At 36.6% G+C, this 16,388-nt stretch overlaps 2 protein-coding genes across 5 annotated transcripts; both read left to right on the top strand.

Annotated features, from left to right (window-relative positions):
* Nucleotides 1-1,011: 1,011 nt before the first annotated feature.
* Nucleotides 1,012-5,243, top strand: LOC124338116 (tyrosine 3-monooxygenase-like). The gene is made up of 11 exons (XM_046792188.1): nt 1,012-1,251; nt 2,701-2,809; nt 2,872-3,011; nt 3,072-3,264; nt 3,455-3,611; nt 3,679-3,875; nt 3,940-4,033; nt 4,101-4,142; nt 4,222-4,348; nt 4,414-4,643; nt 4,710-5,243. Exons 1-11 carry the CDS (start codon nt 1,141-1,143, stop codon nt 4,870-4,872), a joined length of 1,563 nt encoding a protein of 520 aa, XP_046648144.1. The 5' UTR covers nt 1,012-1,140; the 3' UTR covers nt 4,873-5,243.
* Nucleotides 5,244-6,223: 980 nt separating this feature from the next.
* LOC124338652 (1-acylglycerol-3-phosphate O-acyltransferase Pnpla3-like) lies at nt 6,224-9,604 on the top strand. 4 transcript variants are annotated; one of them, XM_046792799.1, is made up of 14 exons: nt 6,224-6,635; nt 6,737-6,825; nt 6,903-6,932; nt 7,008-7,023; nt 7,108-7,220; nt 7,506-7,625; nt 7,698-7,857; nt 7,930-7,961; nt 8,023-8,106; nt 8,192-8,353; nt 8,469-8,644; nt 8,783-8,952; nt 9,019-9,100; nt 9,167-9,604. In XM_046792799.1, exons 3-14 carry the CDS (start codon nt 6,903-6,905, stop codon nt 9,357-9,359), a joined length of 1,338 nt encoding a protein of 445 aa, XP_046648755.1. In that variant the 5' UTR covers nt 6,224-6,635; nt 6,737-6,825; the 3' UTR covers nt 9,360-9,604. The 4 variants fall into 4 exon arrangements, with proteins under 4 accessions (XP_046648755.1, XP_046648757.1, XP_046648753.1 ...); XM_046792801.1 differs by having other exon boundaries at nt 7,008-7,039; XM_046792797.1 differs by lacking the exons at nt 6,903-6,932; nt 7,008-7,023 and having other exon boundaries at nt 6,224-6,421; nt 6,499-6,635.
* The last annotated feature ends 6,784 nt before the right edge of the window (nt 9,605-16,388 follow it).

Raw genomic sequence — 16,388 nt, 5'->3', positions numbered from 1 at the left:
TCCATAAAATTTTATTGCGTGTGCACGTGTACGTGTACTAGTAGGCCCTATGATAAGACGCAGCTTTTATTTTATATGATACCGATACCGAAGCTATTTTACTTGGCTAGGCAATATTAGCTACTGCCACTGAATTTCCCACAATAAAATTTAAATATTGATCGATGGGTTTTTATATTTTGAACAGACTTTTTGAAAACTACATTCATGAAATAGGAGGGAAACAGATGGAAATATTTTAAGGTAAGCTGCTCTGGCTGACATATAAAATCAATTAGGAGTCTGATTCTCGCCTCTGGCAAAAGTAAAGCTCTAAAATACAGTGGACCTTGGTTCTTTGGTTACTGATGAAGCTGAGAGCATTCAATGAGGAGTCACCGTAGCTCTCCGCATAAGTTAAAGTTATTGGATGGGGGAAAAGAATGCCCTGTAGCCCCCAACTAAATTAAACTTTGCTTCTCGTGTACGTACTGATCTACTTCTGTACCTTTTTGGACCGAATTACAAGTTTTACACAATTCGAGTATTGTGGGAATATGTCCACGGGTTGTGAGATCGGATTTAGACACAACTGCAGTCTGAAATTTCCTTGGAAATTACAAATAGTGTTGGTCTCCTATCGATTACCGCTTGTATTCTCACAAATAATTAATTGAATTAGGATTCGTCTTTGCGAAAGGTGTAAAAGTGTACTTTATCCAACCCCATTAATAATATGAGCCTGAGTATACATAGATTGATTACCGTCCATCTTTTCTATTCACTTTCACACAGCTATAGTAATGTGTCAATCCATCAACGTTCGTGAACTATGGACATACAATATCAATGAATCAAAAATGAAAAAAATAAGGTAACTTACAGGACAAGTGAACGGCGCAGGCGGAAATGAGGTGGCTGCTGTTAGATCTCGGGTGAGGGCGGGGCTGTAGCGGTGTATTGCTTCCCACGACGGTATTTATGTACGCAAACGGAGCTTCGTGATATAAAAGAGCGTTCCAGAACGAAACCTTTTCATCCGTCTACGATCCTCTCAACTTCAACCACTGCCCTTTCTAACTAATATACTCAATCAAGTAAAGCTGCATTATTATTAAACTGGAATTTTTGAGATACGGGCTACTTAGCTACGCGTGCAAGATGTCAGCGATATCGTTGTCAACGAAAACTTCGGTCAATTCAACTAGCAGCATTACTTCTCTCAACTCTGGGCGGGAGCAGTTTGTCATGAAGAAATCCTACAGCATTGAGGCAAGTTTAAATCAAAATCAGTGGTGTAACAAAAAATAAAATTTTAGAAATAAGAAAACATGTGTAGGCCATTGTTGAATCAGAAAACATATGTAGGCCAGTGCTGTGCAATAAAGAAAAGAAAAAAAAACTTCTGCGGACTGTGCTGTAGGACAGGTGTGAGAGAGATTTTTCATTCCATCATCACTTCCACCTGCCTCAACAATTTCCTTTTAAATCTATCCTCCTTGTTCCTTTCTTTCAAGCTATCCTTTTTGTTTCCTTTCTTATCTTTCCTCCATGCACAGTCCGACCATACACCATAAAAGTGTGGGAGTTTTTTATTATTTTTGAGTTAATTATTATTATTATTATTTTCAAGATTATTTGACCATTATAGCATTAAAATAATATTTGTCTTGATTTAACTAATGTTTAACTTTTAGTCGTGACTGAGTAATGGAATAGAACAGTCCAATTTATAAAAATCAAAATGAAAATTATAAGCTAGTGATCACGAGTGGAGCAAGGCATAGAGAGTGGTAAATTGGGTGAAAGGCTGAATGTGCAATCGGATTTGTGGGTGGTTATAATTATGTCTCATAGGATTTCGTAATTCCTTTTCTTCACTCGTTTCGTTTCGCGTTGACTTCTTTATTATGTAGTCCTTTCTTTTTATTAGGTCATTATGTTTTTCCTTCATTTCTACTACCGAACGACCGAGCCTACTATAAATAAAGCTGCATCTTTGATTCCGCCCTTTCTTTTATAAAAAAAAAGAGGTTGCACCGGGTTGTACGCAATAAATATTTTTTGTTCGAGCCATTTTTACAGTTTGACTAAAGTTTTTAATTTCAAACCACACCGAAAATTAAATTTTGTACTGCATCTTATTTTATTCGTATTCTCCCTTGAAAGGCTAAAAATATTATTTCAACATTTTATAAAGACGATACCGGTACGATCTGGTTCATTTCAAAATTGTGAAAATATTTAGGCAAGAAGGATTCGTAATAGCTATTAACAAAATTTCACTATAGTCAATAGAATGATAAATTTGCTCGTCTTTTAAATGTTGGTTCAAGGAAGACAAGTGATTCAATTAAGTTGCCAACCTATATGCACTCCTTGATCAATACACTGAATTGATAAAATGCACGGTACATTATTGAGAACAAACACAAGCTCCGTTAGATCAAAGGATGAAAACCTCGATAGTGGATTATTCTATTTGCCCATTAATCAGCCATTAATGATTGCATGTTTTGAGCTACGATGGGGATATTTATGATGGAAATTCACGTAAATCGGTTCATTTAATGTAGCCTACGTCTACGACTCTACGTGTAGTCTACGTCAACGCTAAAATTAATGGCTACGCGTAGTGAAGTTTAAATCATGGTGCGGTTTAATAGTTGTGAACGATTCAACTAAATTTGCATTATCCAACATTTTGTAATAACGTTATAGAATGGATACGCCGGGCGACGCCGTTCGTTAGTAGACGACGCCCGTTTTGAATCGAAAGTGAATCGGGAGAACCGAGAAAGCTTGCTTCACGAAAACTCGTTGTCTCGAGGTAAATAAAGAGTAACAATTTTTTCCAATTTCTTTCAATAATTTCATTTTCAATATGCATAGAAAATTCGCTGTCAGGAGAAGAGGTTTTTCTACCCGAAGATTCTCTTACTGTTGGAGAAAACGGCCGACTTTTGGTAGCATTAATCATTCGTATGAGAGAAGAGATGGTATCGCTTTCTCGGACGCTAAAAACCATTCAGGTATTGCACTTTTTGGTGGAAAGATTTCATTTTTAAACAAATATTTTTTGAATATCTCAGAATTGCAAGGGAACGCTACTGCATGTTGAATCGCGTCCATCGCAGAATCTAGACGAGTCTCAGTTCGAAGTGATTTTGAAGCTGGATATCGCTCGGGAGAATTTGGTGTCACTGCTCAAGTTATTGAAGCAAAGCACTTCTCTAAGTCGCGTAACTGTCGCTAGTGCAACCAACTTCGTCGCAGAAATACCAGGTAGAAAAATTAAATTCATTTATTTAGTATTTTCGGCCTCTAAATGGCTTTTATTTGTTAGTTATTTGGGTAACAAAGGTAAACAATAATGTCGTGATGTAAATTTCCTACTTTTTTTTTACATAATAATTAAGCTAATGATGTCAATATTGCCAAAAAATGAAAATACGTGCGATTTATTGTTTCATAGAAATATGGTTTCCAAAACATGTTTCCGAACTGGATTTGTGCAACCATTTGGTGACGCGCTATGAGCCAGATCTAGACCAAGGCCATCCTGGATTTACAGACGTAGTTTATCGGAAGCGTAGACAAGAGATAGCCGATATTGCGTTCAATTACAAACAGTATATAACTTAATACTTCCTAATAAAAATGAAATTGCAATTAAAATTTTTTTATTGCAAATAATAGCGGCGAACCGATTCCGCGTATCAAATATTCTGTCGAAGATAAAAATACTTGGAAAGCCGTCTACACGGAACTGATGTCTCTTTTGCCTAAACACGCTTGTCGCCAACATCTGGAAGCTTTTGCTTTATTGGAAAAGGAGTGTGGCTACGCTCCAGACAACATTCCGCAACTAGAGGACATATCTCATTTTCTTAAAAGTATTTTTCAGTGGAAAATGAACAATTATTGTACAAACTGTATTAAATTGTTATCGAAATCAAGGAAGGACAGGCTTTTCTCTTCGTCCTGCAGCTGGCTTGTTGACAGCTCGTGATTTTCTCGCAAGCTTGGCTTATCGGGTTTTCCAGTGCACTCAGTAACGTTTTTTCGATTAAAATAATTAAAACATGATCGCTGTGTTAATACGAAATTTTTTTAAATAGGTACATTCGCCATTCTTCCTCTCCTTATCATTCTCCGGAACCGTAAGTCAGCACCAATAAGTTGAAAAATGATACCATTTAGATTAAAACACAAAATTTGAAAATCTGCATTTCTTTTCAGCGACGCCATTCATGAGCTGCTGGGACACGTTCCCATTTTGGCTGACCGAAATTTCGCTCAGTTCTCTCAAGAATTGGGTTTAGCCTCATTGGGAGCAAGCGACAGTGACATTGAAAAGTTTTCGACGGTTTAATAGTTCCAAATTTTTTAGAAAATAGCTAAAAAAATAACGGTGTTAAATTTACAATGCAGATGTATTGGTTCACGGTCGAGTTTGGACTGTGTAAACAAAAAGGGGAACTGAAGGCATACGGAGCTGGCTTGCTGTCAAGTTACGGAGAACTCCAGCACGCTTTATCTGGCAAACCTTGTTTGTTGCCCTTTGATCCAATCGTTTGCGCCGTTCAGCCATATCAGGATCTGGATTACCAAGATGTTTATTTCGTGTCCGAAAGTCTAGAAGATGCCCTTCAAAAATTCCGGTTAGTGAAAAAAATTCAAATTGTGCCAGTTCATTTACCTACACATTTATTTTGTTCTCATTTCAGTTCTTGGGTAGCTGAGAGTATTCGAAGACCTTATGAAGTTTGCTACAATCCTTTTACGCAATCAGCAGAAATCGTTGACTCAATCACTGGTCTAGCCAACGTTACTAAACAAGTTCAAACTGATTTATCCCACATCTGCACAGCCCTACATAAAATGAAGTAATAAAATCACTTTCGTTTTCTGGCATAATTATTTCGCATAAAAGGAAATGAGATGTTTCGTGTCGAACCTAGTCAATGACATTACGTTACGCTATCATTACGTGTAATCGGTTAAATGTCCTATTTCAAATTTATTCGGTAGTCTCTAAAGTTGTCGTTTCTAGAATTAATAGGAGCGTCTCAAAAATTGCATGCTTCACTGTTGACATTATATTTTTGTTCGTGGCTACATTTAATAGGCTAAAATCGGCTAAAATCGGCTAAAATATGTGTTATTCTGGAATTGGATTTCCTCTATGTCCTGAACTTGCTGTTTAATGTATTTATCTTAATGTTATCCTCCGATTCACGAAAATATACGCCTCTATGTTATTTTGGCTGTTACGGTGTTACTTGTCAATGATAAATGCGACTTACTCTAGTTTCTGTGAGGTTCAAAGTCCACCGTTTCCTTGTTTATTAATTACACGCAGAGAGTAAGCGCACTTGTTCATAACAAATGCAACTGCGCAACATGCGCAAATGCAGTTTTGAAAATCTTAAAAGTTAAAGAATTCATGTCAAAATAAATTTATGTGACCAAATATCGCAGAAGGGCAATGGTTTAAGGACATGCAGCGTGACATCTTCATGCCCATCGTTATATTATTCCATTGGGTTGGCTCGATGACGACTGATTACGAGTACTCTCAAAACTTTCCTCTTTTTCTATATTTGCTCTTGCCCTAAAATGTATTAAATCAAATGATTACACACACATATGCGCACATTTAGCTCCAATAAAAATCACGACAACAAAAGGTCATTGAAAGCTGCTGTCTTCGTAAAGTATTTATGCATTGTAAATAATAAATAAATACTTAATCTCATTCGTTTGCTGGGAACTAATATCTATATCATCCACCATGTCTATATATAAGTGTTTGCATGAAACTGGGTTTTTATCAAAACAAAGGTTAGCCATCACAGAGTTCGTAGTTTGCTGTAGTTCCATGTTGCTTTTTATTTGCATACGTCATTGCACACGGTACTTTGGAATAAAATGTCACGTCGCTCGTCGACTTTGCTTTGGGCTCTGATAGGGAAATCACAAATCAGGCGAAATATAATTCGAATTTCGAAATAAAAAACAAAATATTTAGAGCATACAGTTAGCATGCCAGACTATTCAATCATGATTATTAATTTATTATTTATTATGGCAGAAAAGAAACGCAGTATAATTTTCGAAATGAACTTATTTTTCAAAAATTTAATATATATATATTTAAAAAAAAACTAAATCGATATTTAATGTAGTATCGATTTCCTAACCTTAGTCCTTAGGGCTTTAGGACGTCTGAATGTTGATCTGATAATTCTGTCAAACAGTCTGGGCAAAGTGCTTCCAGTTTTTTATTCGAGTATTTACTCGACAAACTGCAGTTAAACAACCAACAAGCTAGTTCTACTGTCGTGTCAGAAATCAGAGTTTTTTCGCAAAATATCACCATTGGCTAATGTTACAGAGTTGGTATTTTTACACCACAAACACGTATTACTAAATTCTGGTGCATTGAACAAGCCAACGTTTAAAAATGTCAGTATAGCTGCTAGTCGTATCTTATAGAATTATTCGTAAAAACAGATCCATGTATCGGGTGATTCCATTTTTCTAAATTGTCGCCAAACAAAATTGCCAAAAATGAGAAAAATGAATTTGTCATTCGCCGGCTGTGGTTTCATGGGAATTTATCACGTTGGTGTGGCGGCGTGTTTAAGGAAGTATGCAATTATCTATTTATTCCCTCTTCAGTTTGAAATCGTTCCTTTTCTTTTTAAAGGGATTGTAGTAACTAATGATCATCCATTGAATTAATTTATAGATATGCTCCAGATTTGTACCTGAAAAAGGTATCAGGAGCGTCTGCTGGGGCCATCGCTGCCGCGTGTCTTTTGTGTGATGCACCATTAGGTAAGAAGATTAATAAAAATAAATAATCTTTCCCATTATTACTATTTTTAAATATTGCACTTTACCCTGGATGGAAGATGATATTGACTAATTCTGACAAAGAAGTGGTACGGAAGAAATTTCGAAGAGATTTTTTTTTAACTTTCTTTACCTTTTTAATTTTCTTCTTTAAATAAATTTAGAAGAAGAATTATGCCAGTAGGAATGTTTCACGGTTTTCTTGATGATTTATTCATAACTAGAACATAAAAATTATATATACGTCTTTTTGTTTTGTTTAAGGTGAAATAACGAGTCATGTTCTTCAGGTCGCTATGCAAGCTCGTAGCCGGATGCTAGGACCTTTTAGTCCTTCATTTGATATTCATAATCTTCTTAGAAATGGACTTCAAAAGGTAGTGTTGTTAATTTCTACTTTCATGTATTTAATGGTGATTTTTTGTTAGAAATAGTAATTTTTTCGGCAGATAAGAGCTGACTAAACACAAATCACATTTGTCCCAGTTAGATTTTTACTATTTCAAACTATAAGATTCACTATGAGAAAGTGTAATCTCAAAATTTATGTATACAACAATCGTTTGATTTGGCCCAAAAGAAACCTAAAGAGTTGAAAAAAAGGTTCATTCAAACTTTACAAAACATGGGCATAGTAGTTTAAAGACTTTTTAATGTTTCAGAATCTTCCTGACGATGCTCATCTAAGAGTGAACGGCAAGATTCATATTTCTGTGACACGGGTGTATGATGGTAAAAATGTCATTCTGAAGCACTTCGAGACCAAAGACGAATTAATTCAGGTCTGCTATAAGCACTTTTTCAATGCAATAATTACTAATTTTAAAATTGAGTTTCTTCATATTATCGAATAGGCCATAGCGTGCAGCTGCTTCATTCCTTTTTTCTCCGGTATGATTCCTCCAAAGTTTCGCGGCGTTCGTTACATGGATGGTGGCCTAAGCGACAATCTTCTAGTTCTTGACGAACACACCATAACTGTGTCTCCGTTCTGCGGGGAATCAGACATTTGCCGTAATTTATAATGAAACTAAATATAGTAACCACATTTCTTTCTCATTAATATATTTGCATACCTAAATTTAGCCCGTGATAAAGATACGTCAAGATTAATCCACGTGAGTTTCAATCTAATGTAAAGAAATGAAGTATTAAATTATCTTTCGATTTCGAATTTAGGTCGTGTTCGCTAACACAAGTATTGAACTCTCTCGGACTAATTTGTACCGACTGGCACATATCATGTTTCCGCCCAAACCGGAGGTTAGCAACATCTTTTCTAATCGTAAATTGAATCATTCGAATGAACATTCACCAGGGATTAATTAAATCCGTCGGTTGGACGTAGACTCTATCTAAGATTTGTCAGCAAGGCTTCGACGACGCTCGCGTGTTTCTTCAACAGAATAACTTGGTTGTGTGCTACCAATGCGTCTCGACGCACAAACCAGCAGTCACTAGCAGTGTCGTTACAGATATCGATTGCCTTGAATGCGAATCGCAAAAGAAGGTGAGCTAATTCATCTTTAATTTTCTTAATATTAGTAAAAGTCGTTTCAAACTGCAATTTTTACATTTATTAAATATGCATGAGAGTAATCAATTCAATAATGATTGCTCTCTAGATGGTTGTAATCGACCGTCTGCCAGAGACCGTGAGTCTAACGTTGCAGAATGCCATCACTGAAGCTAATCAAGGAGTGATGAACTGGATTTTCCGACACCGAGGAATGCGACTACTGTCTATTTTAAGCCTACCCTATGTCTTGCCGGTTGATGTGGTGTATGCCACATTTCTGAAGTAAAAACTAATTAATTGTGTTGCATTAATTTTTTTTTTTTTTTGTAATGAGTACTCTTCTTCAAAGCTATACTCGGCTTTTCCCTGCTTTTAAACATTCGTAATCGAAGTACTGATTCAATTTGTCCATTGTTACAGATTTGCCGATAGTGCTCCAACCATGTCTACAGTAGGAACCAATTTAAAAGGAGTCGCTGATTCTTTTGTGGCTTTCTTTTTTAGTTTAATCATGGAGGCGATTAAAAAGCGAGCGTCTTGCAGTACGCGGCTTTCCTGTCAACTAGCTGTCACTGAGTTTTCGCCAGATGGTATGGTTCTCGCGTGTGATCATTCTGATGATTAAATTATTAAATGTAATCATTTTATTTCTTCAGTGAGTTTATCTTCAGTCGACAGTAAAGAACCAGCTGTCAAGAATCACGTCAACTTTGGGTTCACTTTTAATCTCGAGTCAAGGTTTGAAATCGAAATTTCTGATCATAACAGTATATTAGAATGTTTATTTCATTTTTATCATTCCAGTCATGAAAGCCAATACTCATCTACCCCATTCTTTAGCGACGATTCATTTGATGAAATTTTAGCGTTAACAGCCAGACATGATGCCCTGATGGCACATTATTTTCTTGACGAAAAAAATCAGGTGGATCCTGTACTTTTCCCCAACGATTATGCGTCACTGTTACACTTCCTGCCCGGGGGTCCATGCCCGTAATCTGCGAATGACGGAGACATATTTCATCATACGAGGATCTGAATTTTATTCACATCTGAGTAAATATTGGTATGACGTACATTCCGTGAATAAAGTTTGGAACGCATTAAATCTACTAGAAAGGAAAAAATCTTCTCTACCCCTTCATCCTAAATTTTTAAAACCAATTCAGAATGTCTTTTGTTGTTTAATTACTTGACTTTCTCTTAAACATATTTATAAATAAAATATTTCGTAGTCAGCAATTGAATCGCATATATTCTTACATGCTATGTGTAAATGTGTTCGAAAAAAGAATTCTGATTTTTGATGGGTGCGAGACCCAAGTTATTAATCATTTGTAAAGTGCGACTTAAACGCCTTAATAAACTACGATAAAAGGTCCAAAGGGCCTATATCGTGTATTTACTATACGCAGAGTGGGGTTGCGTGGACTCTGAACGGAAACGAAACGAGCGCGGAAAGAGCGCGCTCACGAAGTTCTGTGAGCGATGAGTTGAGAGTAGATCCGCCATCTCTTTGTCAACTATGAAACATCTGCTTCAAAGTGATTAACCTATCTACCAACCATATTGCCAAGATTTATTAAACAAATTACCCCGTTACTAGATGCTTATTATAGAAAGCACAGCGCTAAACAAACTGATGCCTTTGCCCTTGTCTCGATTGTTTCGATAGTAAGCAACAATACAGCTGTGAAGCATTTCGGAAATAGTTGCCTTCCACATACTAATTACGCGTAATTGATTATAGGATATAATATAGGATATTATAGGAAAATCCGATTATAGGACTATTCTAAGCAGCAAAAGTCTGTATTCAGCGGCGAATAGTCCGGAATTATATTCGTTGTGGTTTTTTAGATTCTATAAGGCAAAGAAATGAAAAAAAAGGAAGCTTACATGCTTCCTCTGATTTTACCCTTCTTTACTCAATTTTTTCCAGGAGGGATGATACTATGCTTCCTATGAAAGAAAAAAGCCGAAAGTCCGAACTTTGCAGCAACAAAAAATTAAAAATAGACGAGAAATTCAACCGGCAAAATAAGAAATACAAATACAACAAACAAGAAAATTAAGAATTAAACTGAAGGACCCTGTCCTCTAAAGCCCACAAGACAAGCATTCTGCAATCAAATGTAAAAAAACGCCACTGGGTTTCGGACTTACAGATTTGTGGGTGCGTGGGCCAAACCGTCGGTTCGCCAAGTCGACATTTTATGAAATGGTTTTAGTTTTTGTTGGAAGATTCGTCTTTTTTGTTTGTTGTAGGCTATCGTTAAAAAAAAACGTTTATGTTAACGACGACCAAAACCTGTGGCGACCATCTCACAGATTTATCGCCACTAGGCTTTTTGCCTTTTTCGATTGATAACGATAAAAAAATTTTCTAGAGTGATTTCGAAAAAAAATGGCGCGTTCGCCTGCTATCGTTTGAATTGTTTAAAAGTCCGCTTGACTGTATAATCATTAAAATTTTTTTAAAGCATATTTAAAATTTGTTGATCGGCTTATATATCAGAACATGTTGTCATAAAGAAAAACTATTTTTTAAGACCAAGTGCGACAATATCAAAGGTTACACCACTTGGTGGCGGGAAATTTAAAAAAGTTAAAAAATGACTGTTAAAAATGAGTTAAAATTTACGCAGGTTCGTACAAAATGGTAGGAGTGCGAAAGAGGCCATCGATAGTGTGTGGTAAAAATTTCAAACTCGTAGCTTAAGTTTAACACTGAGTCCACCACTCAATGACACCAAAAGTGGGGGTTCTGGGGGCTTACAATTTTTTGAAAAGGGTGACGAAGGCATCGCAGCCAGTTCCCGTATAAACCATTTTGTGCAGAATTTTACGGAAAACACAATGGTGAAGTCCGCAATGTTCTAGCTAGCATAGTTTTAAGTTATTAAATGAAAAATAAGGGACCCCCCGAAAATTCTAGCGTTTTTACTGATTTTTGACATCAGTTTTCGGGCAAACCAGACCTTAAAAAATATCTAATCTTTTAGAATGAAAGATTTTGCCCCCCTCCAGAGACATCTCGCCCCGTTTTTATTTTAAACGGTTATTAGCAGAGATATTGGCAATTGAAAATCTTGAAAATGTTTCGTCATTTTCTGAAGATTTTCGCCATTGACAGACGTCATTTCGCCACGCCATCTAGCGGCCCTGGTTCTAGTGTCCCTGCTAAGGAAAGCCATGGAAGGCATACATTTCGGCCATTTTGGTGAAGTAAAGTGTGTAAGATGGGCCAAATCATCTGTTTTCTGGCCTGACTGTGATGACCAAATCCGCAATATGGTGGCCAGTTGTGCAACCTGCCAGAAGAACCGCCACAAAAATCCGGCCTTGTTTCCAGTTCTACTTCCGGTTCATCCGTTTCAAATGGTCTCAGCAGATATCTTCCAGTTTGCTGGAGTTCATTATTTGATTCTAGTCGACGAGTACAGCAAGTTGAGTCAGTTGAGGCAAAGATGAAGTCACTCCAACAAGTCACTCCAAGCGTCGGCTACAACAATTGAGGCCCTCGGTGGGTTTTTTACCAATTTTGGGACTCCGGAAGTGCTTCTTTCCGATAATGGAAAGAAGTTTATTGTTTGGAGCTCAATCGTTTTTGTGACAACCGACAGGTTCAGCATGTGACGTCCAGTCCGGAGTTTCAGCAGTCAAATGGTCTCGCAGAAAGGCACATCCAAACGGTGAAAATGGCGATGTTGAATATTTTTCAGGACGGAACAACGCTTTGGGAGATGTTGACTGCAATTCGGTCCTCTCCGGTGTCGGATCAGTTGCCGTATTCGTCCGTGCTTTTGCAAGGCCGTCATTTCCGTGGCTCGTTGCCGTTCTTGCCAGCAGCTCTCATTCCAAGGTTGGTCCCGTCTACGTTTGTCCAGCAGCAGTTACGGCGGCAGGCTGAAGCATCCTCTTGTCAAACGCGCAGAGTGGATGTGCGGTCTTCGGCTCTAGTGCTTGGACAACGTGTCAGGGCTCGTATTGGTCCCAAGTGGTTGCCCAGTGTGGCGGAAGCTGTTTGTGTGGAGCCTCACTCGTACAGTACCCACCAAACGATTAAGAACACACCCCCTAGTTTTGAGTGTATTCTTATGGCGCTATGTGTCTCATTGCTGCAACTTTTGAACAGCTAGAGATAGATTTTTTTCTTTTTTTCCCGAGCAGGAGAAAAGACGATCTACAAATCATACACACCTGATATTTTCGTAGGACTTACCCCCACGTCTCTACAGCCTCGTTCACCAATTAAGTAAACACTTTTCCCCCCATAAGCGCAATGTTAAAACCGACATTTAAAAAAATCAAAAAAATACTTAGGAAATAGCCCCAAAGGTTTTTTTGCACCAAAGATGCATCATCATATGGTTGATAAAAATAAAATATGTTCATAATTTTATGAATTTTTTCTAAACACCTTCCCTATCCCTCGAAGTTTTTTCTTTAAAAACAGAGTCCGTCTCGCGACTTTAGCATGGAGAGATAGACGTCCCCCCCCCTTTTTAGCTCTTTTTCGAGAAAAAAATCTTCGTCAAAGATGTTATTTGTACACATTTAAAACTTACGATGAATTAATTGAATGTAAGAAGAAACTTCACCCACTATTATGGCTGAAATTTGTTTACAATGAAACTCCAGATTTAACTAAGCAATTATTAAACGCATTAATTTTCCATATAGAAATCTTAAAAGTGGAATGTTTTACATGAATGACAATTTAATGACTTTGCTAAATTCTCATTTAGAGTTAACTAGAAAACCATTTGATACTGTTCATTTATCTGTCAAACCATCTTGTGAATTATGTGAACTATCTGAGAAAATAATTCAGCTTAAGGATCCAGTCGGTGATGTGAGTGAACGTATCTCATGTGGTTTTCAAAACACAATATGTATTTTGTACACAATGCATAGATCAAATACATAATCAAGCATCACTACCTGATACAGTATTTAATGATCCCCGATCTTTTTCTCCATAAACTTTAGCTTTAGCCGGTGTCGAAATTGTAGCAGGCGGGATATCTGTAGTAACTCCTTTTTCAGCTTTATCTAATAAATCAGCCTTTATATATTGTCCTACACCAGAGACCCATTGAACTCTATTTTGAGAAACAAATTTTAAACCATAAATGGACAAACCCTTGGATCTACACAGTCATCCCAAACTTCACCCAAAGCGCTTGAAGCATTTTGTCTTTGAACATCTTTTGGACACGTAAAATCCAGTTCGAATGTTCCCCTTACTACAACGTCACAAGCAATAGCAGAATAATTTGTTGTGCCATCATTTAGAGGTCATGGTGACACATGAATCATTGCAAAATGAGATGATGTATTGGTATCTTCTTTTGAATAACCTGCTACACTGTGTTTATATGGAGCAGAATGTGCTAATGTACATTTTCCAGTAGCAGCATTCCATGTCAATTCCTTAGAACCCAATTTTGATGCTCGAATTTCTCGATTTAATTGCCAAATTTCAGCGGGATAACCTGTTGCTTTTGGAAGTAATAAATCATTTTCTCTAGTTAGAAAATAGTAGTAATAAAATGCAAGTTCTCTAGTTGGATTTGTTACGTAGTACGGCCATCCCACCATTAGGAATTCTAGTGGTTCAGAATTCAAAGCGTGATAATTCATAGATTCATACAATCAGTATCCATTGACTGTTCCGATTCCATTTGTACATTTTGACCAGTGAAATCATCGTGTTTTGCCCAAAATTTATGAATTGGTTTTAAATTTACATTTGCTACAATTTCAGTTCCAATTTTTTAAAATGTGCCATCTGGGTTTAATCCTCTTTCTTTTTCTTGATATTTAATTGACTTAATGTTCCATTTTAAATAATTTTGCATTAATATTTGTTCTCTTCCTATATTAACATATGTCTTAATTTGTAGATTAGCTGATAGTGCAACGATTGGAAACCGAGGAGCAGTATCACTGGTGCGATCTTCTGTTAAAATGATTGGATATATTCGATCGTCTTCTCCAACAAATCCCCAAATCTCTCTAATTTTGGATCAGGAACATATTGAAAAGTTGAAATTCTGAATTCCCAGGTTTGTATTTTATTAATTGATTGCTGACTATTAAACCACTGTGATCTTTTATCATGATCCTTTCGCGCTGGTGCTCTAAATTTACGCTCCAAATCAGCCAATTCTTTACTTGATTGTTGTAAAGCATTGTGTTCTTCAAATTGACTAATAGGCACTTTTGCTCTAACGTAATTTCGTACAGCTTCTATTTGTTTAGTTGCTTCATATCGTGAATCATAAATTTATGATGAATTTCGTCGTTAGTAAATACAACATTTTTATATCCAGAAACCATTTTTTAACTATCCAAGGAGTTAAAATTCTATTCCATAATTTTGTTTTTCTGTAAATTGGTCAGTATTTTCTTTTTTTTTTTGTCATAAACCCTATTAGTGTTGGAATTACAAAATATTTTTCATAATCTGTAGGACCACTCCAACCGTAACCAGTGGAAGCCTTTCCCCATTCAGTCCACATTGTTAATAATTGTCGGTCATCATAATGTTCTGTAGTTAATGTACGTTGTCCAAAACGTCGTGCAGTTGTGCAACAGCATCTAAAAATGACACAGGTATATAATCTGAAGTAAGCTCGTTACCTGGCCCGACAAAATTATAGCCCGGCCATAACACTGGTCTAGTAACATCTGATAGAGCTCTTTTTTCATATTTAGTTTTATATCTTCTTTCTGATTTTGTTTTTAATTCCTTCCATGTAGTTTATCCTGGAGAAATATAATCACTAAAAGAATTTAATTTATTTATTATGTAATAAATGGCCCAGTCAACGTCTGCCACTTCATAATGCTTTCTATAAACAATAAATTTACACTCAGAATTTTCACTCGGTAACTTTAATGAACAATACGAAATTCATCTCGTTCCCCAATTACATATCTGGTTAATTCTAATATTTCTTGATATGTCCATGTGATAAGGTATCTCTCTAATGTAATTCCAGGTGGTAAAACTGTTACATTTTCTAAATTTTTTGGAAACAATGGAGAGGTTACTTGGGGTTTAGCCCCCAACATTGCACACATTATTTTGATTTTTGTATTGTTATTATCAAGCCAATCTGGGTTTTGGTAATATCATTTTGGTATAACTTGTCCTCTGATTTTGATTTTACAGCTGGTGCAATTTGCCATTCTGGGCCGTAAGACATCTCAAGATTGTATATTCTGAAGGTCAACGTGACGGTTGATAAAGGAATAAAGCTCTTTCTTTCTGTGGGTTTATTTTTTTGACTTTTTTTTACTCTTAACATCTAGTTGCTCTTAATATCTGTCAAGCTCTTATCATTTAAATATAGATGATATATGATAAACTCTTAACATCTATCGAGCTCATAGCATCTATATGGTTAGCCCCCTCACGACCCTTCCGGGAGGATCTGAGAGGGCGATGGCCTTGAAGGAGGCCATGACCGATAGGAGAAAGGAACGGGAGAAAACTATAGCCAAATGTAAGAACTTTATTTTTTCAATAGTCATGTCCAGATTCACTGACTCTTTTTAGAGTTTAGAGTAAGTAACTATGCAATATGAAAAGAGGTTACACCTCCGTATGAAACGGAACATGGACATGACTATTGAAAAAATAAAGTTCTTACGAATTAAGATGGATTACAGCATCTACCTCGCTAAAGCCATCTTCTGTTTTTTTTCTGAGCAAATCATAAACTGAAGAGATCATCTTCTATTGTTGCCGAGCGAATCAGAGCTTTCTTTCTAATGCGACGGGTTCTATGTACAAGCCAAAAACTTAAGTTTAAACATTAATATGGCACAATGGCTCAATCCCACACGATGTCTCGTTCTAAAGCTAATTAAAATCCCATTTCTATTAGGCGTCCCATGCAGGATGAAAGGAAAGATTTGGCAACTCCTCATCCCCACCGAGAACCCATCACCGACGGACCCTACTCTATTAGGTAATTGGTTTAATGTTCAATTTAATGTTGTTTGATGT

The sequence above is a fragment of the Daphnia pulicaria genome, chromosome 4 (assembly GCF_021234035.1).
Source record: "Daphnia pulicaria isolate SC F1-1A chromosome 4, SC_F0-13Bv2, whole genome shotgun sequence".
Lineage (NCBI taxonomy): Eukaryota > Metazoa > Arthropoda > Branchiopoda > Diplostraca > Daphniidae > Daphnia > Daphnia pulicaria.
Note: the sequence above shows the minus strand (reverse complement) of the source record. Positions and strands in the feature narration are given on the sequence as shown.